At 35.3% G+C, this 25,127-nt stretch overlaps 2 protein-coding genes, 1 long non-coding RNA gene, 2 other non-coding genes and 1 pseudogene across 5 annotated transcripts; 3 read left to right on the plus strand and 3 right to left on the minus strand.

The window, feature by feature from the left end:
- Positions 1-6,230: 6,230 nt before the first annotated feature.
- LOC125581213 lies at positions 6,231-6,333 on the plus strand. The gene has a single exon (XR_007318917.1). It is a non-coding gene; the product is annotated as a U6 spliceosomal RNA (small nuclear RNA).
- Positions 6,334-12,202: 5,869 nt separating this feature from the next.
- Positions 12,203-14,004, plus strand: LOC106389158. The gene is made up of 2 exons (XR_001277978.3): positions 12,203-13,548; positions 13,751-14,004. It is a non-coding gene; the product is annotated as an uncharacterized LOC106389158 (long non-coding RNA).
- On the plus strand, positions 13,458-13,560 carry LOC125581202. The gene has a single exon (XR_007318909.1). It is a non-coding gene; the product is annotated as a U6 spliceosomal RNA (small nuclear RNA).
- Positions 13,577-17,583, minus strand: LOC125580922 (chaperonin CPN60-like 2, mitochondrial). Its single transcript, XM_048746212.1, has 17 exons — positions 17,394-17,583; positions 17,282-17,303; positions 16,883-17,014; positions 16,647-16,806; positions 16,355-16,530; positions 16,178-16,273; positions 15,981-16,085; positions 15,810-15,896; positions 15,550-15,720; positions 15,391-15,459; positions 15,240-15,317; positions 15,052-15,147; positions 14,870-14,969; positions 14,699-14,802; positions 14,505-14,610; positions 14,333-14,411; positions 13,577-14,235 (listed from the first exon to the last, which is right to left on the minus strand). The coding sequence occupies exons 1-17, from the start codon at positions 17,429-17,431 to the stop codon at positions 14,136-14,138; spliced, it is 1,719 nt and encodes a 572-aa protein (XP_048602169.1). The 5' UTR covers positions 17,432-17,583; the 3' UTR covers positions 13,577-14,135.
- A 552-nt stretch (positions 17,584-18,135) lies between these two features.
- LOC106389160 (putative tRNA (cytidine(34)-2'-O)-methyltransferase) lies at positions 18,136-19,769 on the minus strand. Its single transcript, XM_013829354.3, has 6 exons — positions 19,430-19,769; positions 19,233-19,301; positions 19,102-19,160; positions 18,893-18,953; positions 18,749-18,802; positions 18,136-18,592 (listed from the first exon to the last, which is right to left on the minus strand). The coding sequence occupies exons 1-6, from the start codon at positions 19,718-19,720 to the stop codon at positions 18,311-18,313; spliced, it is 816 nt and encodes a 271-aa protein (XP_013684808.2). The 5' UTR covers positions 19,721-19,769; the 3' UTR covers positions 18,136-18,310.
- Positions 19,770-19,956: 187 nt separating this feature from the next.
- Positions 19,957-24,864, minus strand: LOC125580923 (annotated as a pseudogene).
- Positions 24,865-25,127: the final 263 nt, after the last annotated feature.

Raw genomic sequence — 25,127 nt, forward strand, 5'->3', positions numbered from 1 at the left:
CTTAAAGAACAATAATTTCTCATATGGATTGAAAAAAATGACAAATCATTTACAACCGATTGAAAGCGAACACATATAAACCTAAAAGGTTTTGAAACCGTTAAGAAAAAAGAGAAGATCCGCTTGAGCTTGAAACCAAAATCGTTTCGAAACCGTATAAGACAAAAAACGTATCCGATTCCGATTGAAACCAAAATCGTTTCGAAACCCTTTCTACAATAGCCCATACTCGATTTTAACCCCAAATCGATTTAACCCCAAATCTTTTTGAAACCCTAATTTCAATCGTAACCGCAAATCGATTGAAACCCCATTCCTGAACCCTTAATTGAGAGGAAACAAGATGAAAACTGATCGAAATCGAACAAATATACAAGTTTAGGCTTCGATTTACCTTCGTGAAGCCGATGGAGAGAAATCGCCGCGCTATCGCCTAATCGTCGAGAGCTCTTTTTTTTCGGTCTCGGTCGAGAATGACCTAATTTTTCTAAACCCAACCCAAGCCCAAACCGAACCCGTTACACTCAAACGTTGCCACGTACACAAGGAACAACTCCTTAAACTCATTCCCGACGGAGAAATCATTAGCTAAATTAACATAATAACTATTATTATATTAAAACTAACCTAAGGATTAATGCTAAGAGGCAGTCATGGACCCCCATTGCGGTTGGTCTAACTACTAGTTAGTTATTTAGAGTGTATAGCTAGCATAAGATCACAAATGGTTGCTTACTGAGAGGTGTATTCATATGACCTTTTGATTTATTTATTTTTATGAATTTAAGCAAATGAATTATATACTACAAGACCAGATCTTTTATGTTGTCCAAAATAACAGTAAAGTAAAAAAAAAAGTATAGATGTAAAAGGTGTCAAATACACAAGGACCCATGAATTTGTCAATGTCATGATGAGTGTGGCATTTGTAAGGTTTGCTTTTTGTCTGGTTTTAATGAAGTGATCCCACAATCACTATTAACTTATTTGTTTTTGTTTGCATGTGAAAAAATAACTTTTACAAATCGTTACGTTATATACAGTAATGCTTGTAAAAAAAATTACAACTTTGTTACCAATCAGTTAATTTCATACATACAAAATACTAAGGGGGTTATTGGTGGTTAAATTTTGAAGGAGTTATAAAATTTAGAGATTCTATTGTTATTGGTTTATGTATTCTTACAATCTTGTTAGAATCATTTGTTATTGGTTTATGGACTTTTAAATTCTATATAAAATCTTTTGTTATTCAAAAAGCTTAGTTTTTATTGATTTTTTAATTTTAGTAAACTCTCTTGTTATTAAGACATAAATTATCTCTAGTTTTGCTCATAACACTTAACTTTATAAATATCTTCTATACTCATAAGATTCTTAGAATCTATGTAACAAAAAACACAAATATACAAACACAAAAAGTTGTGTATTACATTTTTGTTGTCATGTGAAAGATAATTGTAAAAAGAAATTTTAAGATAAAAAAATTATTAAAGATAACATAATCAAGAATCATGAAAAAATCATAGGTTGACCTTAGAAAACTTTAAACAAAAATCAAACAAGACAAATTCAAATATTAAACAATAAAAAAAAATTATTTTAACATCAAATAACTATATTTCTTGAAATAAAATAAAAATTAAGTATTTTTATTGAAAGATAAATCTGGAAAGAAAAACATATATGGAAATTCATGTTATTCAATCATAATCAATGACAATTCATGCAATACATATGGCAATAATTCATCAAATCTACTTAACTTTTAAAAATCTTTGAACTTTAAAAATTTTCAGATTCCACACAAATTTTATTTCCAATAGGCCCCCCTAAATATCAGGGCTGCCTTAGGTTCATCTAACTAACTTTGCCTTAGCTTCTTATCAATTATATTTTACATACAAAGTGATGAAGATGGTGGTGATCTATATAATGATGATGGGTGTATTGTCCTGATCTATGGAGAAAAAGGAAAGAGCCACTGGTTAAAAGTATCTAGTGCTTAGTTGACTCCATGTTTTACAGAACTGACGCCATTGCGTGTATGTGAACGTATGAATTGTGATATAATCAAACCGGGTGTCAACTTAAATCATAGCAGTTGTTAGATGTGATTAATGTAGAGCAATTTGCGCAGAAAATATACAATAAATTTGCAAGAATAAAAAAAAGTGGTGGAGCCCAGCACCGGTGGGTATGAAAATACACTGATAACCCTATCACTTGTATCTCTCTCTCTTTTTTAAAGAAACAAAATTAAATTATTTCTTTCTGATAAAGGGACATTAGCAAAAGCATACATTTATATACATTATGGTACCAGGAGAAATCAAAGAAACATCAAAACCCTAGACAAGTAGATTCAACATAAAAGAACAAGCATAAGCACATCAAGATTTAAGGAGAAGACTAGAGCGAGGGAAAGAAGACAAAAGAGCTATTGCTCCAGCTTCGACGAACGTGAATGCTTCGACGAACGCGAATGGGTATCGCAGCTTCTCGGCAGCCGGTGTGTTTGAAACAGGACATCGATCTATCCATGATTAGTCTTCAGCAAAAGAGTTATCCCCGGAGTTGCTCCGCGCCCCGACCACCGGAATCTACAAGAGAGCCAATTCTCAAACTTCCTCTGTAAAGTTCAGCTGCTCCTCGCCGTCACACGAATCCTATATGCCGCGCACAAACTCTAAAATCTACAGGCCAAGAAGAGCTTCACGTCTAAGAGGGAGATGTCCCTGAGAACCGACATGCCTAACACAAGCTCGTCGACACCAAAATCTTCACAAGGACGGCACAACAAGAAGACCGTACTCTCCATGAAAATCGTTCATTGCGCAAAGATAATATAATAATTAGCCAGCTAACATGAATTATTAATATTTACGTATTTGTTAGTTTAGCCCGCTACCAAATATATTTTTATGTATTTGAGTCAAATCTTTTCACGCAGTATATTTGTTATTTTAGCCGGCTAATATGTATATGTTTCTAGCTATTAAGTTAATTTAGCCGGTTAACAAATATATGTTTTTGTATTTATTTTCCTTGATTTTATTTTGACTTATTTTAGCCGGCTAATATGTATATGTTTCTAGCTATTAAGTTATTTTAGCCGGTTAACAAATATATGTTTTTGTATTTATTTTCCTTGATTTTATTTTGACTTGTTTTAGCCGGCTAATAAATATCAAATCATATAGTTGATATGTAAATTAACACGGTTAAATGTGATTTTTTTTATATTATCATAAATTAGCATGATTATATTGTGATTTATCCGGATACTTTACATATTGGCTAATGTTTTGAGTTAAAATTACCGGCTATCGGATCTGTTGATGGTTATGTCAATTCGTAAACGGATAATATTTAAAATATAGTTATGTATGATTGAGCTAAGAATGGCTATGTTCCAATTTGTTCGTTTAACTCTAATAAAACAAAAAGATGGTAACCGGATGATAAAAGTTTTACTCCATTAAAAAAAATTGTTTTCTATTATATTTATCCGGCTAACACTGTTTCTGATAATAAAAGGTTCTCTCAAAATTTACCATGTATGTACAACAAAATCATGGTCGTCATTAACACTCCTCATCAAGTAAAGCTTCAATCGGAATCTGACGATATCAATTAAAACTGAAAACAACAAAAAACTTTCGAATTTAAAACATAACATACTACCAGCCAAAAGGTATTTAATTCCAGTTTTCAGCAAGAAGAGCGATCTGGTGAAGACTCATCCTTTTGAGATTTGAGTATCTCTGACCATTCAGGCAACCAGTGGTGATAAGGAGGAACACAATCGGAGGCGGAGACACAAGCTCTGTGAGTATGGAACCTCTCGTGAGATATTCTCAGAGAACTTCGATGGGACGACCCAACTGAGGAATGGGCAACACCAGTCGATGGAAACAAGGGGATTTAGATGAAGAGGTCATGGAAGATGAAGGGAGGAGGATGAAGAGAAAAGCGAGAGAGAGAGAAAGAGAGAGAGAGAGAGAGAGAGAGAGAGAGAGAGAGAGAGAGAGAGAGAGAGAGAGAGAGAGAGAGAGAGAGAGAGAGAGAGAGAGAGAGGGAGCTGTTCATCATCTCTCTTTTTCGATGTAAACAATGTAAATGTGAAAGAAGAGAGATGAACAATTTTTTTATTTCAGAAACAAAACATATATCGATTATAGTGTTTTTTATTGAAAAAAACATTTTCACTGTGATATATCAATATAAGGGTAAAAGTGTCATTAAAAAAACACATCATCCAAAAAGGTCAATTTCCATCCCTGCAAATTACGAGGTTATGTTTGTACAGGGAGTGCAATTTCTCTTTAATGTAAGAGTTCATGAGCAAGTAGAGAGATGAGAAAAATTTATTGAATCAAACCGGATTTGAATTCCTCGGTTAAGCTAAATAGGAAATTAGGAATATCAGACGCAATGCAGCAAAAAGGCAACACATAAAAAATTCCGGATACAATGTTCAGGATTTTGAACCCGACTTGCATCGAACACGCAACCTTGTGATCTGGAGTCAGACGCGCTACCATTGCGCCACGGATCCGGATGTTAATTACTCTCAATTATTAACTTTTATCATCAGTTTAATTACATTCCTCTCACTTTAATTCACAAGGGCTTCTTTATCAAACTTTTCAAAGATAACGTGCACTATATATATATTCTTCTATACAAAAACCAGCAAGTTCTATTCTTCATGGTCTGTCATGATTATGTGGTAATTGGTTCTTTGTTTTATTTTCTTATCTCTGATGTTCAAAAAAAAAAAAAAAAGTTTTCTCATCTCTCTGGCCAATGCGTATTAAGATAAGAACTTAGAGTGGGAGCCAATTTGAGAATATGTTTAATATGAAGCTGGTGACATAGCAGGACGAAACATTAACCTCAGCCCTCAAATTTTAAATGACTAATATGTATACGTATTAATAATCTATCCTCAATCCGTAATGTTTCAAATCTCATGGCCTCAGGGCTAGACTGGCTTGTGGCTAATGTGAGAATTATATGAATCTTGTGTTTTTCAGACTGTTGATGGACAGAAGCTAAAGCTGGAAGAATCACAGAGGTGGCTCGAGCAAAGAAGGTGAAAATCTTGTTTCTGCGTTAGTTTTCTCATGGAAATTGATGATGGCCTTATTGAAATACCAACCTTCAGTTACTGCTACACATAGGGGTGTTCAATCCGGATATCGGTTCGGTTTCGGTTCGGTTTTTTCGGTTTTTCGGTATTTCGGTTAGTAAAATATAACTACCATTCTAAATCCATATTTGCTTCGGTTCGGTTCGGTTTATATACCGTCGGTTTTCGGTTTATTCGGTTTTATACCAAAAAACATAATTCTTTATTTTGGGATCATATTATATGAATTTTAGAGTCTTGTTGTCAACACATTCATTTATTAAAAAATATTATAAGTTTAAATAAAAAAACAAAAATAAAAAATGTTTCTATCATCTAATAAAATAATCAAATCTATAATTAAAATCAAAGCTCAAAATTTTTATAATAAAAATAAAAAACAAAAAAATAAAACAAAAGCACGAAGCACAAAAATAAGTTATTATATTCTTTCATATTTAGCGTTCATCAAAGTGTCTAAATTAAAGCAAAAAAGATCAAAAGAAGACTAAGAAAATAAGAAGCATGTTTGCGATGAATTGTTATTTAATTATAGTTCAAGTGTTTTACAAATCAGGACTAGTTTATTACTGTAAAAAATATGGTAATAGTTATTAGCAAAAAAATTAACTTATGATTTTCATACGTTGTTATAAAATATATACATATTTACATGTTTCTATTTTTTGATCGGTTTTATTCGGTATATTCGGTTTTATCGGTTATATACCGAACCATATCCAAATCCTACGGTTTTTTAAAAATCATATTCATTCGGTTTGTATGGTATATACCAAATCTAAACCATATTTCGGTTTGGTTCGGTTCGGTACGGTTTGGTTTTCCATATTTAACAGCCCTAGCTACACATATAGGATTGTGAAATAAGATCGTTGAATAATAAATAAAAATAAGCCCATGAAAAATCTAAAAGAAAGGCATTGTCATAAATTGGCCCATCTAAAACGCATAACATACAAATATAGAGCATTAGGCCCATTAAAGCTTTTAACTAACGACTTGAGCAGTCCCACATCGCTGAGACTAGGAAAAGAAGCTGTGTTTATATAGCTATGGAGTCACTAAGATGATTGTCCCTTCGGGGACATCCGATAAAATTGGAACGATACAGAGAAGATTAGCATGGCCCCTGCGCAAGGATGACACGCACAAATCGAGAAATGGTCCAAATTGTTTTTGATCTTTTTTTTTCAAATCGGTTTCTTCTTCATCTGTTCTTCTGTGTTTCAGTTTTAGCGTTTCCTGCGTTTTCTTCTTCTGGGTTTCGTTTCTTTACAATGTGTGATTTTACAATAGTTCGTTCGAGTAATTCAATTTTCTGGGTATCAGAGCCTCCATCATCCACTAAATGACGGGTACGAATCTAATTCAACTTTAAATCAGAGCTATTTTGAGTAATTCTATTAACTTATGGCCCTCGAAACACTTGATAACCAAACAATGGAAGTAATAAAAAACATTGATAACGAAAAAAGTTTCTTTCAAGATATATTGATCGATAGGTCTCTAATTGAAAAAGAGAATTTTGATATATCAGAAAAAACTAATTTTAAAAATAAAAATAATCCTTTTGCAAAAATATTTAGGAAAAATAATATTTTCTATGGAATTATGATGGGTGAAGTACCTATTCCAATAGATGAGGCAGCTGGCACAGTCGCCTTATCATTAGTCAATAAAGAACAAATAAATGAACGATTAAAGAAGATTAAAGATTCCAAAATAAAATCCTCAATAAAATATATAAATATAAATACTATTCAGATAATAATAAAAGGATTATTTCGAGAAAGCATAGATACCCCTATGGACCTTGAATTAATAGATGATAGAATAAATGATGATCAAGATAAAATAATAGCCTCTGGAGCATGCAATCTAAAATTTGGAAAAGTAAAATTTGATGTTACTCTCCAAACAACTTTATCTTTATTAGACAGCGACCTTGATAAATCCATGCTAGTAAATTATGACTTCAAAAGAATTGATTTATTCAAAGAAGGAAATCACCCGTTTTCAATATCATATAAAATAAATTACGCACTAAGTAATTCATCCCATAGTGTAAGTTATAATGCCAATTCTGAAGGGATACATATTGACAACTTATTTAGTCCAATTATTAAACTAGAAAAACCAAATCAGGCGATAACTAAAAGGGACAAAAGACTGATTGAACGGAGACCATCTGTTTCTAAACCAAGAAACTCGAATGAAAGATTTATTGAACCAAGCACGAGTGCAACAAGAGTAAGTAATAATCATCGAGAAAAAGAATTAGAAACAATAAATATCAAACTAAATAGATTAGAAAATTCCCTTATGGACTTAGATAATAGACTTTAGTAAAAATTAGACAAAAAATGCAAACGTCCCAAATAAAAAAGGCAAGAGACAAAGAAAAATCTAAAGAAGTCACAGACAAAAGAAGCAAATATTTTACTGAAATATGTAAAATCATAAATAAAAATAATGGAAGAGCAACCAATTTCAACAAGATGGAAAAAGATATAATTAATATTAATTTAAACAAAATCAAAATAATAGAAGAATATCAAAAGTTATAAAAATGGATAAAATTATGGAACAAACTGTAGAGCATCATCCAGAATTATATTCTATACCAGGAATACCATATAAAGAAAGAATTATACCAATACAAAGAAATATGGCAGAAAATACTGAATATAATTTAGGAGCAAACATAAAAGAAGAACAAAAGATTAGTCATTCACTACGAATCATATGTGGAGTTTTAAATAATCATACCGAAATGTTGAGTAACATATCAATAAATCAAATTAAGATACAAGAAAGTCTTGATGATATAAAAAGTGAAATAAAAATTTTAGATGAACTTGATAGATTACAGGAATTAGATGATTTATTAAAAACAGTAAGTAATTTAACTAAAATAATGAATAAACTCACTGAAAAATTATGACTGAAAAAATTGGCGATCAAATAAAAATAATACTTGAAAAAATACAAAATATAGAAGAAAAACTAAACAATGATTTAAATAAGATGCAACAAACAAATGAAAAACTCAAAGAAAATATAAACAACTACAAGCAATTAAATGATAGACAAGTAGAAGAACTAGGTGAGCTTAAACATAGATTAGAGGAGTCAGAAAAACATAAATGCATAACTATAGAAGAATTAGAAAAATATTTTATAAAAAATAAAGATTTTCGACAACCAGTAGCTGCAACTAGTATAATAAGAGTAGGAAGATGAGTAATATAAATGAAAGTATGGATGAATTAAGAGAAATGATGAAACAGATAACATTACTAGATAATCCAGTTATGGAAGAGAATGAAGTAATTATTGACAACTCCTCAGAAGATGAACCCGATAAGAAGCTCTTGCATCCTCTTGAAGAGGGGGGTAGTGGGTTAAAGCCAGAAGAAAAATTAAATAAAGAAGAAAAATCAAAAAATGAGATTGAAAAGATTAAAAATAAAAAAGGATATTTTAAAACAATAGATGATAAATATGAAAAATACGAAAAATATAAACAATTTAAACCAAAAGAAATGAGAGACGACCTTCTTGATCTAGATTGTGTACAACAACAAGAAGGAAAAGCTAGACTTCACACTTGGGTTGCTGAACATCAAATACAATTACAACTTGATGAATCAATTTCAAAATTAAATGCAGAAAGTTATCTAAATCTACTCATATATAGAACCACAGGAATGGTTTTTACCTTTTTAGCTAGTTTAAAAGACACCGGGAAAATGCCAATTAATACTTACAGAACGCATAATGATATCCTAATAGCGATTGTCGAAACGCTTAATCAACAATTCCTCGGAGGATTAAATCTCTTAGGAAATGTACAAACTAATGAAGATGAAGATCAAATAATGAAGGTAAGGCATGTATTAAATAATATAGAGATATGTGATATATGCTATCTAAACGAATTTATATGTCAGTATGAATCATATTATTATCAACTACCTCATGAAGATTACGAAAAATACATGGATATATTTATCCAAAAATTACCTCAACCATTTAACGAAACCATTAGCAAGAAATTTAAAGAAAATAAAACAGAAGGATTAGTAGCAAACTCCTTAGGAGGAATAATAAAATCATTAAGAGACTATATAAGAAATTTATGTATTCAAAAACAAGAACTTAAAAAATCGAAAAGACCATTTAACCTATGCTGCGATAAATATGAAGATATACCACAAAGATTTGGCTGTGAACCAGAGAAATATAAAAAACGTAGAAAATATAAACCAAAATATTATAAGAGTTATAATAAAAGAAGATTTAAATACAATAATAAATATTATAAACCACAAAAAAAGAGATGGAATGATAAATATAAAAATAAAAAATATTTTAAGAAAAAATTTGATAAAAAATATTGTCCGCAGGGAAAGAAAAATTGCAAATGTTGGTTATGTCAAGAAATTGGACATTATGCTAATGAATGCCCAAAAAGAAAAAACTATAAAAAAGAGATTAAATACTTAAATTTGGCAAATCAAATAGGGCTAGAACCCATTGAATCATCAGATAGCGAAATAGAATACTGTTATAAAATCATTACTGATTCAGAATCATCAGAATCCAGTTATAATAGATCATCAGATGAATCCGAATAGTACATTCATAAAAATAGAAATCGAAGAAACTAAGAAACAAACCCTAGCATATATAGATTCAGGAGCAACCCTTTGTATTGCTCAAGAAAAAATGTTGAGCAAGGAAACATGGAAAAAGTTACCAAAACCAATTAAAATTACAGTTGCAGATAAAAGTCAACATGAATTAAAATATGCAGCATTCCTAATAAAAATAAAAATAATGAACAAAATATTTATTATTCCAAGCATATACAAACACGATACAGGACTACCCTTTTTACTAGGGAACAACTTTCTAAAATTATACAGACCTTTTTGTCAACATCTAAAACATATAACACTTACATGTCCAAAACTAAAGAACCAGAAGAAGGAAGAAATAAAAATACCTATATATAATTCAAAAAGATTATTAATAATAAATAACATAAATAATGTAATATTAAAAATAATAAGCAATAAAATGGTAACAGATAAACTTGACGAGGTTTGCAGTGAAGATCCATTAGACATAAAAAATACAAATAATCTTTTAATAGAAATAAAACTAAAAGACCCAAATAAAGAAATTAGAGTAAACTACAAAATGACATATACTGAACAGGACGTAAATGAATTTAAAGAAGAAACAAAGTTATTACTTAGCAAAGGACTGATAAGAGAAAGTTATAGTCCTCATTCGTCACCAGCCTTTTATGTTAATAACCATAACGAGCAAAAACGAGGAAAACGAAGAATGGTAATAGACTATAGAAAAATTAATGAAGCAACTATTGGAAACGCTCAAAACCTACCACGAAAAGAATTTCTAATTAAAAAACTTAGGGGAGCAAAATTTTTCTCCGCATTAGATGCAAAATCAGGATATTGGCAAATACGTCTCCATGAAAATACAAAACCACTAACGGCATTTACTTGTCCACCTCAAAAACATTTTGAATGGAATGTTTTACCTTTTGGTTTAAAACAAGCACCAGGGATTTTTCAACAATTTATGGATAACAATTTGATTGGATATGAAGAATTTAGTTCAGTATATATTGATGATATTATAATATTCACAAAAAATGATGAAAATGACCATTTAGAAAAAGTCTATAAAATACTAGAAAGATGTAAAGAGAAAGGAGTAGTATTAAGTAAAAAGAAAGCACAGATATTAAAAACAAAAATTGAATTCTTAGGGTTAGAAATAACTAGCGAAGGAAAAATATCCGCACAAAAACATATATTAGAAAAAATTTATGAGTTTCCAAATAAACTAGAAGACAGAAAACAAATTCAAAGATTCTTAGGAAATCTTAACTATTTATCAGAACAAGGTTTCTTTAAAAATCTAGCTAAAGAACGAAAATCATTACAAGAAAAAATATCAGAAAAGGTACCATGGAAGTGGGAAGAAAAAGACAGTCAAACAGTAAAAAAATTAAAAGAAATGTGTAAAAATTTACCAGAATTATATAACCCGACTGATAATGACATTCTAATAGTGTCAACAGACGCATGCATTACACATTGGGGAGCAACTCTTACAGCTTTAACTAATAGAGCCTTAGAGAAACCAGAAAAATTAAAAGAATCGATTACTCAGATAACAAGTCTAAAACAAGAAAAACTAGTTAAATATAATAGTGGAACATTTACAGCAACTCAACAAAATTACCCAATCCATGAACTAGAGACATTAGCAGCTATAAAAGCTTTTAAAAAATGGCAAATAGATTTAAGACCAATAACCTTTTACCTAAGAACTGATTCAAAATATTTAATAGGATTTCAGAAGTATAATATAAAAGCAAACTATAATCAGGGAAGGCTTATTCGATGGCAAATGCAATTATCTCAATATTCATATATACCAGTCTACATAAAAGGAGAACTCAATTCTATAGCAGATTCTCTTACACGAGAATATCGAAATCAACAGTCGAAAGACTGATTCAATTTATTAAATATTTTAATAAATAACTCATGATCTTGAGGATAAAAGATCAACCATCGATAATTGGTAAAGATTATCAACAAAACAAACAGTCTTCGGACAATAATTAGCCACTTTGGCAATATTTGACAGGAACCATGGACTCAGTGATAAAGATGATGGAAAATACTATCAAACAGAAAAAAGACAACCTCCAAAAACTCCAAGACGAAATTACCCAACTTGAAGCAACTGTCCAAACACTAAAAAATCAAACCCAAAACAGTGAAACAATAATATTACCAGAAAGCCAGCCTACAAGCCCAGCTACTAAAAAACCACATAAATATTATGTTATCTTCAACGGCCCAATGCGTGGAATATACGATGAATGGCATAAGGCCGCACAATTTATCACAGGGAGAAATATCACTCATAAAAGCTATGGCAACCTTGAAGACGCAAAACAGGCACTCGACGACTCGGCTCAGAAACAAAAGGAATAGCCACTTCTTTCAAGGATCAACTTCTTCTTGGAGGAGGACGAACTCAGCTACAACCCGTAACCAGACTCACTCCTATCGGAAAAATTCCTACCATTGCCAAAATAGACACTACCCAAGCCATCCTTGAACAAATAAAACTAACCAAGGAAAAATTTCTCGAATACTTCGAAGAAATAAATACCTACCCAGAAAAAACCATCTACAAACATATATACCCAAAAAACCATCAAGGCCTTGGCCCAAAAGCAGTGGTACTTCCCGAAGCAGACCCAATACTTACAAAAAACCTCCATGAATATGGACTTATAGAAACCCTTTATATACGAAAACCCGATTACCAACTAAAACACTTCCCGATCGGATTAAAAACAGCTATTTCAAGGTATTTTTCAGGATATGCTAAAGGAAAGGAAGTATTTCTTCAGTATTATAGCAACCACCCAGAACTCAACCAAACAGGATTAAGCTGCCCAGCAATCAAATTAATAATAATGGGGATTAGTAACGAGCAATATCCAACCAAAGATGGTGCAGCAAACATTCACTACGATGAAGACGACCTGGTTCTAGTCGATGCTGAATTAACCATAGGAATACTCAGAAAACTTGTCTACATGAACGACTTCTTCCGACTCAACTACAAATCCGACTCAACACTTTTACTCACCAAATCAACCAAAGAATTCGACATCCAAGAAATTATAGGCCCGATAGTCTACAAAATATGGGACAATGGGATCATCAAAAGTCTGCAATATCATCAAACAATGTGTAGACTACTCATTCAAAGCCAGCTACAGGACAAGATCAACGAAAAACACAAATGCTCGATCTGTACAGACAAATCCGAGGAAGCCCAAGAAGAAAAGGCCCAAGAAGACTCTAGTGATGATCCAATAATAGAAGACGAAGCAACACCGACAAAGGCAATAAACATGTGAGGAAAATAGGTCGGCAACCACTCGTAACCACTTAGAAAAATCAATAATGTAATCTTATCTTTTTCTTTTTATTGGCCGAGATAAGATTTCGATCTTATCTTCTTATCTTTAGTAATGTCTCCGTTGTAATATAAAAAGATGCATAAGGCATCGATGAATAATAAGACTTAAGCGAGTTTGTATAATTTGGTTATCTAACCCTTCTGTTGAGACTTCGTCTCTGAATAGCAGAAAAAACAAATACAAAACTCGAAAATAATTTGGTATCAGAGCCTCCATCATCTTGCCTTTGGAGTCACTAAGATGATTGTCCCTTCGGGGACATCCGATAAAATTGGAACGATACAGAGAAGATTAGCATGGCCCCTGCGCAAGGATGACACGCACAAATCGAGAAATGGTCCAAATTTTTTTGATCTTTTTTTTTCAAATCGGTTTCTTCTTCATCTGTTCTTCTGTGTTTCAGTTTTAGCGTTTCCTGCGTTTTCTTCTTCTGGGTTTCGTTTCTTTACAATGTGTGATTTTACAATAGTTCGTTCGTTCAGTTTTGAAATAATATACGCTTAAAACAATCCGACATGGTGTCGTGGTCATTGTTGCAGTTCTCATGGTCGGGAAGATGCTGTCAACCAATGAAGTACATATCCTTGCTTTGATTAAAACGGTTGGGCTTTAAACTCCAGTGGAAACAGAGGTTCTGAATGAAATTAAAACAAAAAACAGTCTGTTGCTTTGCTTGTTTTAAAATCAAATCTTCGATATACACGACCACCACAGGATGGTTTTCACTCCACAAAGTTTATAACTAAATGACCCACCACTTTAAATCGAATAAAGTTTACAACTTTGCAACTAATTTAGATCAAAGAAAGTTTGCAACTTTGTAACCAATTTAAATCGAAGAAAGTTAACAACTTTGTAAAGGAAACAAACAAAACATCAAAAAGAGAGAGCTTTGAATGTTATTTTGTAGAGAAGGGCGACACATCACATGCCCATACCAGCCATATCAGGGACATGCTTTTGAGTTTTCTCCTCTGCCTTCACAAGCACTGAGGCCTCTGTTGTTGTCAATAGCAAAGAAACGCTGCGATACAAGAAACAAACACACCATGAATCATAACTTAGTTTTACTTCTAAAGAAACAAGAACAGTTAAGAGTTTTGGAGACTCTCTCTTCTTACCTAGCAGCATCGGTTAAGGCGGTTTTGATAACCTTAACCGGGTCTATGATTCCAGCTTTCACCATATCAACATACGAACCTACACAAAACAAAAAAAAAAGACAGAAAACATTCAGAGTCTGATGAAGTTTGCGCTTTTGGGATGTTCAAAAAAAGACAATCTCACTCCCACCTTTAGAAGCATCGAAACCGAAATTGCAATCGTCTTGCTCTAATAACTTGCCGACCACTAAAGAACCATCGTAACCAGCATTTGCAGCTATTGTCAATGCAGGAGCCTGTACAAAATCACAAACTTCTTTGTCACGGTTTCACAGTTTTTGGACTAAAAAGGTTTTTCATTGGAAGAAGTTAAGAGATTAAAACCTTGAGAGCATTCTGAACTATCTGAACACCTCTTCTTTGATCCTCGTTTTGAGTTTCAAGGTTGTCTAAAGCCTTTGTAGCGTATAGCAGAGCCACACCACCACCTAAAAGCAACATGAAAGAAGCAATTAGAGGAAGTATAGAGAGAAACAGATAACAGTATTTACTTACCAGGTATGATGCCTTCTTCTACGGCTGCTCTTGTAGCATTCAAAGCATCAGTGACTCTGTCTTTTCTTTCCCCAACTTCAGCTTCACTTGCTCCTCCCACCTAATGTAAGAACCAGACATACATCAGCTACTTCACCATGTAAAGAGTTTAAAAAAAACTGATTGATGAGTGATTGACTAACCTTGAAGACTGCAACACCACCTGATAGTTTTGAGAGTCGTTCTTGCGTTTTCTCTTTATCAAATGTGGATGTGCTCTTCTCGTTTGCTGACCTTAACTGTTCAGCATGAGGATGAAATGAATTAGCTTTTACTGTAATACAATGAGCAAAATTCATGAAAGAGACAGTGTAAGAAACATTCATATTACCTCTTCACATCTTTCTTCTATCAGCTTCTTGTCGCCACCACCGTGCAGGATGAGAGTATCATCACGAGAGATAGTGACCTTATTGAAAAAAACTTCTTATTAGATTCGGATCTAAAGCAGAAACTCTAATACATATATTTTCTCCTCTTACCTTCTTCGCAGTTCCAAGTAATTCAGGACGAATTTTGTCAAGAGTTAGACCACGCTCCTCAGAGATAACCTGTGTATAAACCACTTGAGTTAGAAAATGAAAAAAAAAAACAAACGTGAGACAAACATAAGTACATGTTGTTTCTTGAGACACTTTTACCTCTGCACCAGTAAGAACTGCAAGATCATCTAAGCTTGCTTTCCTGTTGTCACCAAAACCTGGAGCCTTGATAGCGCAAACCTTAAGCCCAGCATGATGCTTGTTGAGAATCAGCATAGCTAATGCATCACTCTCTACATCTTCTGCTACAACAAGAAGTGGCCTGCTGCTCTGCACAACCACAATCGATAAGAGAAACAAGTGAGCGGCACTTTTTAATAGAAAAATTCTAATAATAGGTAATCAAGGGAAGGTATTACCTTCACAGCTGCCTCTAGAACTTTCAACAGCGAGTTCATGTCTGAAACCTTCTTCTCGTGAATGAGGATGATGGGATTCTCAAGCTCCTGGAAAAAAAAAAGCATATTTAGTCTAAAAACCATTCCTTGCCTTCACATATCAGACCAAAGAGAAAGATATGATGAACTTACGCATTTCTGAGTCTTCTCATCTGTGATGAAGTAAGGAGAGATGTAACCTCTGGCTAGCTTCATTCCTTCCACTACTTCTAGCTCGTTCTCTAAAGTATTCCCATCCTGAGTAGTTTAAGAAACGATGATGAGATATATAGCGATAAGTCAATCATTATCTGATCTAATAGCAAGGCATGAGAGAGCAAAAAGCTTACAGCAACAGTGATAACTCCTTCCTTTCCAACTTTCTCCATGGCTCTTGCAATTAATTCCCCAATCTCACGCTCTCCGTTTGCAGATATAGTAGCAACCTGTCAAAATAACAAATGCCATGGCAGTAAGAGATCAACTTCTGGTTATAATCATGACAATGAACCTGATTTTAAATTCACCTGTGTGATCTCTTCTGGGGTGCTGATCATAACAGCTCTGCTTTTCAAATCAGAGACAACCGCATCAATTGCCATGTTTATGCCACTACGCAAATCCATCACATTCACACCAGCAGCCACCGACTTGCAACCTTCGGTGAGTATCGCCTGAGTCAAAACAGTCGCACAAGTGGTACCTTTACAACACAAAAGAAAGCAAACAGAAATTAAGACTGTCTCTGCATTTTTTCAAGTAGTAAAAACGTATCCAAGATATTTAACTGAATCAAGAGAGGGAATCAAGTCAATTTACCATCTCCAGCAACCTTGTTAGTGGCATTAGCGACCTGTTTAACGAGCTCAGCACCCATGTTCTTAGCTTTTGACTCAAATGAAATGCTTTTGGCCACGGTGACACCATCCTTTGTGATCTTTGGTGCGCCATAACTGCTCTCAATTATCACATTCCTTCCCTAAACCAATAAAGATATTTGCACTGCATTGATGATATGAACCTTCTGAAAAAAAAAAAGAAATAATATAAACTACCTTTGGGCCCATGGTTACTTTGACAGCTTCAGCAACCTCGGATACACCTTGCAACATAGCAGCACGAGCCCCAACCCCAAAACTGATGTCCTTAGCCACATAGTTTCTGCTGCTTATTATCCTTCCAGAAACCTTCCATGGTAAGAGAGAACACCAAAACATACATTTATTAAATAACTGAAGCTAGAACCTAGAAGATCTTCAACATCATTTGGACCGACTAAAACAGAGAGCGTTTGCAAATTGTAGAAGCTTAAAGGTAGAAACTTTAAGATGCAAATCCCTAACTTTTTGTTTCATTGCATCACTGATGCAACATTTCTAGCAGTATCTCGATTGCAAACAGGAATGCGGTAATCAAACTTGAAATAAGATCTATAGTAAGTTCAGGAGACTCACCAGTTTCCGGGAAGTAGAGGAGCTGCAAGACAATTAAACCCAGAAAGATCAGTTCGAATTTGATCGACAAGAGTGTTAAGTTAACAGAATAAGGTCAGTGAGTGAAACGTACCCAATTGAAGAAGATAACTTTGACAGCACTCTGTACATTTTCGCTGGCAGAGAAGTAGATTCAGACAAAGAGGGGCTTCAAAGGGTTTAGGGTTTTTACTATATCACACGATGATCAGGAATGAATTATAGTTTCGTCGGGGAAAGAAAAAGAATAAAAGTCTGGAACTTTCCGTCTTAGTGGGTCAGCTCTGTTTCGGCAACTCCAAGATTAGTTTTTTTCGTTCTTCCATAGGCCCATTTTGCATTCTAATGGCCCAAACCACATCACTATAGAACTCACTCGCAGGCAAAATGATTAGTATATTGTTGTGTGGGGGCATTAGAATGTTTGTGTAAGGAACACATACATAAGGGCGGCTAATGGCACCCTCCAAGATTGCACCAGTGTTGATCAGATGGCTCTCGTTGAATCCATCTAATCAACACGAAATTTTAAAGTTTCTACTTTCTAGGTTCATGGGCTCTCGGACAAACAAAGCTTAAGCTTACCTAGTTCTTACGTTCTATGAGCTTGTGTCCATGGTAACGGATTTTTCTGAAGTAGAACCAGAGCTGCTGCTGTTGCTTTCACTTTCTCCATTGGCTTAAGCCCAAGTTCATTTGATAATTTATACTGCTAACAGTTTGGTTCACATTAACAACTGTCTGTTAACTGTTTATATCTTGTTCGGGTCAGTGAGTTGTCTGGCAAAGTCTATAACTGTTGGTTGCTCGATCCATGTACCCTTAAAGGCCAGATATTGAAAAAAATAGAATAAGATTACTTCTATTTCTAAAATTGCGAAACTGGAAAACTTTATCATCCCCCCACACTTGAGATTTGATATAATAAAAAAGATAATCAGCTTAAGAAATTGACCAAGATAGAGGTAGTCTTTATCTTGAAGATGAAGTCTTTTTTTTTTTGGCAATACATCAGGCAAAAATATCATCTGCAAACAATGGTTCTTCACCATTCACAGAATCTCCTTCAGGTGCACACTCAATTTGCTCATAGTTAAGTTGCCTAGACGCTTCATACACAGCAACACCAACACTCACCGACAGATTCAAACATCTCACATACGTTTCCACCATCGGTATACGTATGGTCCCACCTCCATATAACTCGCTTTTGCAGTCTGACAGCGCTTCAGGAGGTAGACCGCTTGTCTCTGACCCGAACAGGAGGTAATCACCTCTTCTGTAAGAAAATTCCTGCATCAATCAAGTTGTGACAGTTGAGAACAAAAGCACCATCCTCTCTTGATGCAATGGATCATTTCAACTTTCTTCTAACCATTTTTCAGTTACCTAATTTCTAAATGGCTATTGCTAAGAAACGCAGTGAGGTGTAGGAGACATGCAACTTACTGAATGTATCTTTGTTCCTCTTTTGGTGAAAGCTATCATCCGTTTCTCTCCCTCCTAATATAAAAAATAGACATATATACATGTCAAGTCAAATCAGACATATCCAGGGAACTGAAAGTAGTAGTGTTGAGGTGATGGAGAAACCTGTTTCCTGAAATATTCTTGAAACTCAGCCCATGAGCTGTGCGCTTTGACAACCACAAAGCTAAATGCTTTAAGTTAAGGGGCATGAATCTCACAACCTCTAACCATTAATAGTAACAAATGATATGCTTATGCAAGGGAAGGAACCAAAACAAAAAGAACATAGTTTAAGTGTGTATAGAAGAAACTAAAACTAGGTTGGGGGATACGGCCAATAATCCAAACCAGCTCGCTTTACTTTGGCGTCATCCACTTGAAAACCTAATGGCTGAAGCAGGAGAGATCAGATAAACACTTGGCAACAATGAATCAATTATATAAGGGGATAACATGAATGCACCCCGACTAAATGCAGTCCAACAGCTGAAGCAGCACATGTTCTTGCAATGCAACCTGTGTTTCCAGGAATCTGTCAAAGGAAGGAGCAACGAGTATATATCTATATAAGCCACAAGTGTCTGAAGACGCCACTACCAAACCAAAACAATGCAGTAGTAACGTTTATGTGTTCAGTGTTTCTTGGTGATTGAGCCTAACCTGAGGAGAGACCAAGACTACTTGAAGAAGCTTACTCCTCGCATCTTCTTTAACTCCTTCTCCTGCCCCACGCGGCAGGGCATTACTTCTCTTGTCCTTGTCCGAGAGAGGAGGAGGAGGAGGAGACAGAATCTTGGTGGAAAATGAAGTGATGGAGAGAGACAGCCTGCGCTTAAGGTTGAGATGAGTTAAGCCAAGAGAAGGCAAGAGGCGGTCACTTGACTGTTGCCGGAGATGAAACGGCCTTGAAGCTATAAAGAAGCTCAGACTGCTCCGGCCGCAACTCCCCATACTTCCCCAGCCAACCTACTTCCTTCCTCCTCCGCAGATAATGTTGCTTACAGCACGCTTTGAAACAAATATCATTTGGGCCCAAATTGCCAATATGTAGGCCCATTTATTATTCAGACCTTTCCCCATGCCTGGTCTGATCTCATGCCTAGTTCATGTCCGAGACCAATCTTTAATGTTTCAAGTTGATAACTGAGTGAAACACCCTGCATTACCATAGCACTGAGAAACTGAACTCCCTTCAATCAACAAACCAATCTTTTACGTTTCACCATTCTTTCATCAGATACAATAAACCACATTAATACAGAACTCGCAAACAAACCAGGAGTATATTTTTTTTGTCTGCATCATGTCTAGGTACATACAAGATAGGCACAAATGCCTTAAGAGACATAAACATATGGCCCTCGGTGAACCCCTCTGATCAACACCAAAATGAGAGCTATCCTTTTGTAAGGGTACCGAAATTTAAGTGTCTAGGTTCGTGGACTCGGACAAACAACAGCTTAAGCTTGTCTAGTTCTTTGTTCTATGAACTTGTGTCAATGGGAACAGATTTTGCCGGAGAAGAACCAGAGCTGCTGCTGCTGCTACTGCTTTCTCCTTGGTTGTAACATCGGATTGAGCTGAAGCTGAGGAGTTCATAGAACTCTGGTTGGTATTTGTGGATGGAGCTTGTCCTTCTTCCGCGAGTTTCTTAAGGAGGTTCATGACCGTTGGAAGGAACTTGGTTGACAAGGAAAGAAGTCCAGGTAGCTGTTATTGATCACAGATGAAACATTGGCTTTTCAGAGAGATTATAAATGAGAATAATTTGAAGAACAGTGGCAATAAGGATGTTGGAAACTTGCTCATACCGCTCCATGTTGGAATTCTCCTGAAATATTTAACTGCACCCACAAGGCTTTGGAAACAAGGTATCCAACGAACAGAACACCGAGCCACAGAGGATTTCTGCCACAAGAGAAGCAAGGAAAGAAGAGAAAGGTGAGTGGGGAGAATCTCCTTTATCTGAAAAACAAACTCAATTCAAAAGAATGGGTAAAGAGTACCTTAAGAGAGTCATAAACTCATTAAATCCAAGAACTACCAGGGCAAGGATTGCCCATGGAGGTGGCAACCAGTTGTTATTCCGTCGGTTAGCTTCCTGAAATTCAATGTTACCATATGAAAACAGAGAGTTCTAATAACATATCTTGTAACTTTTAATAAGCGTACCTGTGCAGAAATAGCCTGTGTAACGGTATATTCTGTCTCGTTTTTGAATTGTCTCCACAGTGATTTACACTGTACAGGTGTGATCAACGTCTTTTCTGGTGCAACCTGATAAAAAAAAGAAGGTAATGATATATAAGACCATTTGTATTTTCATTATAAATGCTGAGTGAGGTTTTAGTCACCTGCTCCCAAGTGCTTGAAGCGAGTGAATCAATTGTGCTGATGCTCTTGCTGGTAGCACTGTTACTTGTAGAATTGACCAGAGCGAGAGTCAGTGTCTTCTCAATATTGTCGAGTTCATCTTCCAAGCGGATAACAGCCATAACAGACAATAGCTTCAAGGACTATAAAAAAGATAACAAGGTTGTAACATCAAAATCTGGAAAAAGTTTGAACGAGTCGCAGAATCGGAGCTATAAGGTAGGGTTCATACTGCAGAACGAGCCATTTTGGTGATTGCTCTGATATCCTCCTTTCCAGTCCAAATACGTGGCATTGAATCAGAATCATGGCTGAAGATTGTAGTAAACCTGTGTAGAAATTTGTTTAATCAGAAAGCTGTGTACAAGATGGAAGTTATGGATAATGACAAAGTAATAATAAAATGGTGTTACCTATCCTTCATGCGCATCAACGCTCTTCCAGCCTCTTCCTTTGCCTTGGTTTCAACAACACCACGTGCATAGCTCTCAAGGTCAGTGAGCATTTTATTCCGTGTTTCATCGTCCATATCAAATCCAGATAATGCGTCGGAGAGACCATAGACAGCCAATTCTCCTTCTCGTTTAGTAGCTTCTTATCGCTGGCCATGTTTCATCATTAGCTCCATCCAGGAGAGCTTCCACCGGTCCAGATAATGCAGCATTTAGTTTTGACTGCAATGACGATTATCTATTAGGAAGGTCCAGATAGCAGTTGACACCTGTTTGGTGCTAGATAATCAAGATCAATATGTATGCCTTTATTCTGCTTAAGAATTCTATTTACCTCATACAGAGTAGTCAGTTCAGACAACTTTGCAGTACGAACAGAAGAGATGTGTGCCTCAATGTCACGCTGAAGCTTTTCCCGAGTTTTACATGTATCCCAGTTTGCTTGTTCAATAACAGCCTCTGCCAAAAAAAAAACATTTAGTACTTATTTCGTATGATAATCTTCAGTTTCCAATATGATATCCCATATATCACAATATTTTCAGTAGTATCAGCAACGATAGGCTATACCTTCACATCCTTTATCAAACTTAGACACGCAAGACTGAGCGCAAACGTCCGCTGATGATGAAAAGCCTTCTTCCGCATTTAAGGCCTCTCGAAAGCATCCTTGAAGTTTTCAAGTGCTCCAGATCTCAAATGTCCAAGCAAGTCTTGGAAAGTTGGTTGAACAAGCTGCATAAGGCAATAAGAAAATGAGTGCACAATACTAACATCAGGCGACGCATGATTGCAACAGAACACGAGTTAACATCACAAGTTAAAAGAGTATATGCATTACTTGCAATAGTTTTTCTGCAGCTGTTGTCTCTGGATGATCTTACACCTTCTTCAAAATATGTCGCCTCAGTGTCATACCTATGAAAAACACCAGGACACACATGAAAATGAAACCCTACTGTTCTAGAATCTAATATATGCATAAGAAACCTAAAATTCAATAAAGTCGGCGCACAATAAAACTGCATACGACAATTCAGCACGAAAATCTTACTCTGATAAGCAAGACTGGAGGATTGAGCTCAGCTTTTTTCCAAATCCGGAAACAGGACCAGACTGTACAGCTTCTTCCAATTCACGCCAATTCTATACAATGTTTAGACAAGATTATTAACAACGACGTCACTGAAAAGGATAAAGCGTGAAGCAGTATTAAGAAAATTCACCTCATTCGCAATAAAACAGCAAACTTTTCATTGGCAATTTCCTCGCATCGCACAGTTGCTACCATGACCTGCGCGCATAGGCATCGCATAAATAACAAGACTAGAAGGAACATTAACAAAACTAGAGCCTGTAGCAAGCAAATTACCTTGTGAGCTGGAAGGTCCAAGTCTTTGTTGTCTTTGATGACTTGCCACATCTGTTTTGCGCTAAAAGCAAACGCATTAGCAGGGACAACTCCTCGTCTATCACCAGCAAGCCCACCAGGTGCGACAGAGTGGAAGAACCGTTGTCTCAAATTAGCAACCTTTCATTTACCAAAAAAATATTGGAAAAGCTTTAGTATCACATACAACGCCATCTGTTGAGTACTCACTAAGGTAACCCTGGAGTTTATTATGAATGAACCTGCTCTTTGAATAGCTCTTCCTTTTCTTCGTAACTATTGAGAGCAATTACTTCAACCTGTCACACAAGAAAACAGTTCCATTTCTTGTTCTTAGCAGAAGAAGAATGATACTATGTTCTTATAAAATGGTCAAGCAGACGTACATTGAAGAAATCACTAAGTGGAGTTTCTTTGTGTGCTTGAGGCTTGGGGACTGCATCCCAGATCTGCATTATGGACAAGCTATAAGGGATTGCATAGTCAAAGCACATAAAAGCTAAAGAACGTCTCTTATTTTACCTTTTGAATGTCTTCCTTAGCACTGGTTCTATTTTCCAATGGCGTCTGCAAATATTCATCCACAACTTATAATCCAGAAAATAGAATGATGAAGAAAAGAAATAACAAAATGTAAGCTACCACTAACTATATGGAGAAACAAAAAAATACATACCCGTGTTTATCTCTTATGACAAACATCAAAGTTGTTTTCCGCGGACTAAACAACCTCATCATAACCTGATCGCATAGCAGGAAAAGCAAAGAGTGTTGAGACTTCAGATCAGCAATAACTCATACTGATAAGAAGATGCAGACAATTTACCTGAAACACAGTCTTCAAAAGGGTTTGTTTGCTGCTTGCTCCCGACCAATATCATGACACCACCTGCATTATACATCGGGGAACCAGTATGTCATAAGATAAAGATAGAAAAGAAGTCCTGCTATTTATCGAAGAAAGTAGAGTACAGAAGACCACTCACATGTTAATGAGAACTATGTCTGAGACAGCAAGTGCAAAAAGAGCACTCTGTTTCTCGAAAGCAGTATCATCCTAACAGCCAAATATAAGGAAACCGTACGTAAGTAATCCATTATGCACTCACATATTCTTTTCCAGGAAAGCAATTTCTTTGTGTGGAGCTATTAAGATTAACACAGCGTATGAAACCGAGCTAATACACGTCAAGCTTCATCAAAGTCATTTACAATCAGTGCCAAAAGCTCAAAATAAGATTATACTAAGTGCGTTTGATGCAAAATAGTAAAGAACCAAATATGACAAGGAGCGAGGCAACACACCTCTCCACGCTCTCTCCCATCGGTACCCTCCAGATCCATCACAACGGTGCAAGGCTCAATACCAGCGCATCTAGCAATCCAGATACCCTTAGTCGTCTGGGACCTGAAAACCCGAAATTCAAGGGTTGAAGTAGCTTAAAATTAGAAGCTAAGTATTCTTCGACAAAGTATACACAGAGCAGGACATACCTTCCTCTAAAAGCATCCATTTCCCTAAATTTCGTTCCAAACAAATGATTCAAGAGCGTACTCTTCCCTGCAAATCCAACCACAATAACTTCAAAATCAGCCCCAAACACATGGATCCAGAAGAAGTAAAAGCTTTTGCATTACATACCACTACTCTGAGGACCCATGATCGAGACAACCGCATACGAAAGACCACATTCTTCGAGTTTAACCTCCTTGATAAAATTATCAACCCCGGAAACATTAAAGGTACCATCTCCATCAATAAGCTGAGTAGAGCACGCGGCATCTGCACATAAGAAAGAAATCAAATAAGAAAACTCTGTACAAGTAAAGATCAAACCGTCTCTGAACAAAGCAAGATCTTGCATGTATTCAATAACTACTTCAAAGTCTTAGACTTTTCATTAAACCCAGAATCCTTACTTATGGTGAAGAACTGCTAATCTCACAGAAACCCTACAAGATTTTTTTTCAGTTACAAGATCCCAAATTTCGACAGTAATCAAGCAAATCACCTCTTTATACTCAATCATAGACACTCAGAAGACAGAAGAATCAAATCATCAAACCTTATGAGCAAAGAGATTTACACCAGATATAGATCACAACCCTAAATCAAAAGAGCTTACAAAGAACTGAAATCGAA

This window comes from Brassica napus, chromosome C1 (assembly GCF_020379485.1).
Source record: "Brassica napus cultivar Da-Ae chromosome C1, Da-Ae, whole genome shotgun sequence".
NCBI lineage: Eukaryota > Viridiplantae > Streptophyta > Magnoliopsida > Brassicales > Brassicaceae > Brassica > Brassica napus.

What these genes read in the sequence shown, in the direction of transcription:
- LOC106389160 (XM_013829354.3), bottom strand. Translation starts at nt 19,720, where the DNA reads ATGGGGAGTTGCGGCCGGAGCAGTCTGAGCTTCTTTATAGCTTCAAGG. An exon ending in TTGGACTGCATTTAGTCGGG is followed by an intron (nt 19,161 to 19,232) that starts GTGCATTCATGT and finishes CTCCTGCTTCAG; the next exon opens with CCATTAGGTTTTCAAGTGGA. An exon ending in AAGAATATTTCAGGAAACAG is followed by an intron (nt 18,803 to 18,892) that starts GTTTCTCCATCA and finishes TTTTTATATTAG; the next exon opens with GAGGGAGAGAAACGGATGAT.
- LOC125580922 (XM_048746212.1), bottom strand. Translation starts at nt 17,431, where the DNA reads ATGTACAGAGTGCTGTCAAAGTTATCTTCTTCAATTGG. An exon ending in TAACAAGGTTGCTGGAGATG is followed by an intron (nt 16,531 to 16,646) that starts GTAAATTGACTT and finishes TGTGTTGTAAAG; the next exon opens with GTACCACTTGTGCGACTGTT. An exon ending in CGGTTTCGATGCTTCTAAAG is followed by an intron (nt 14,412 to 14,504) that starts GTGGGAGTGAGA and finishes TGTTTTGTGTAG; the next exon opens with GTTCGTATGTTGATATGGTG.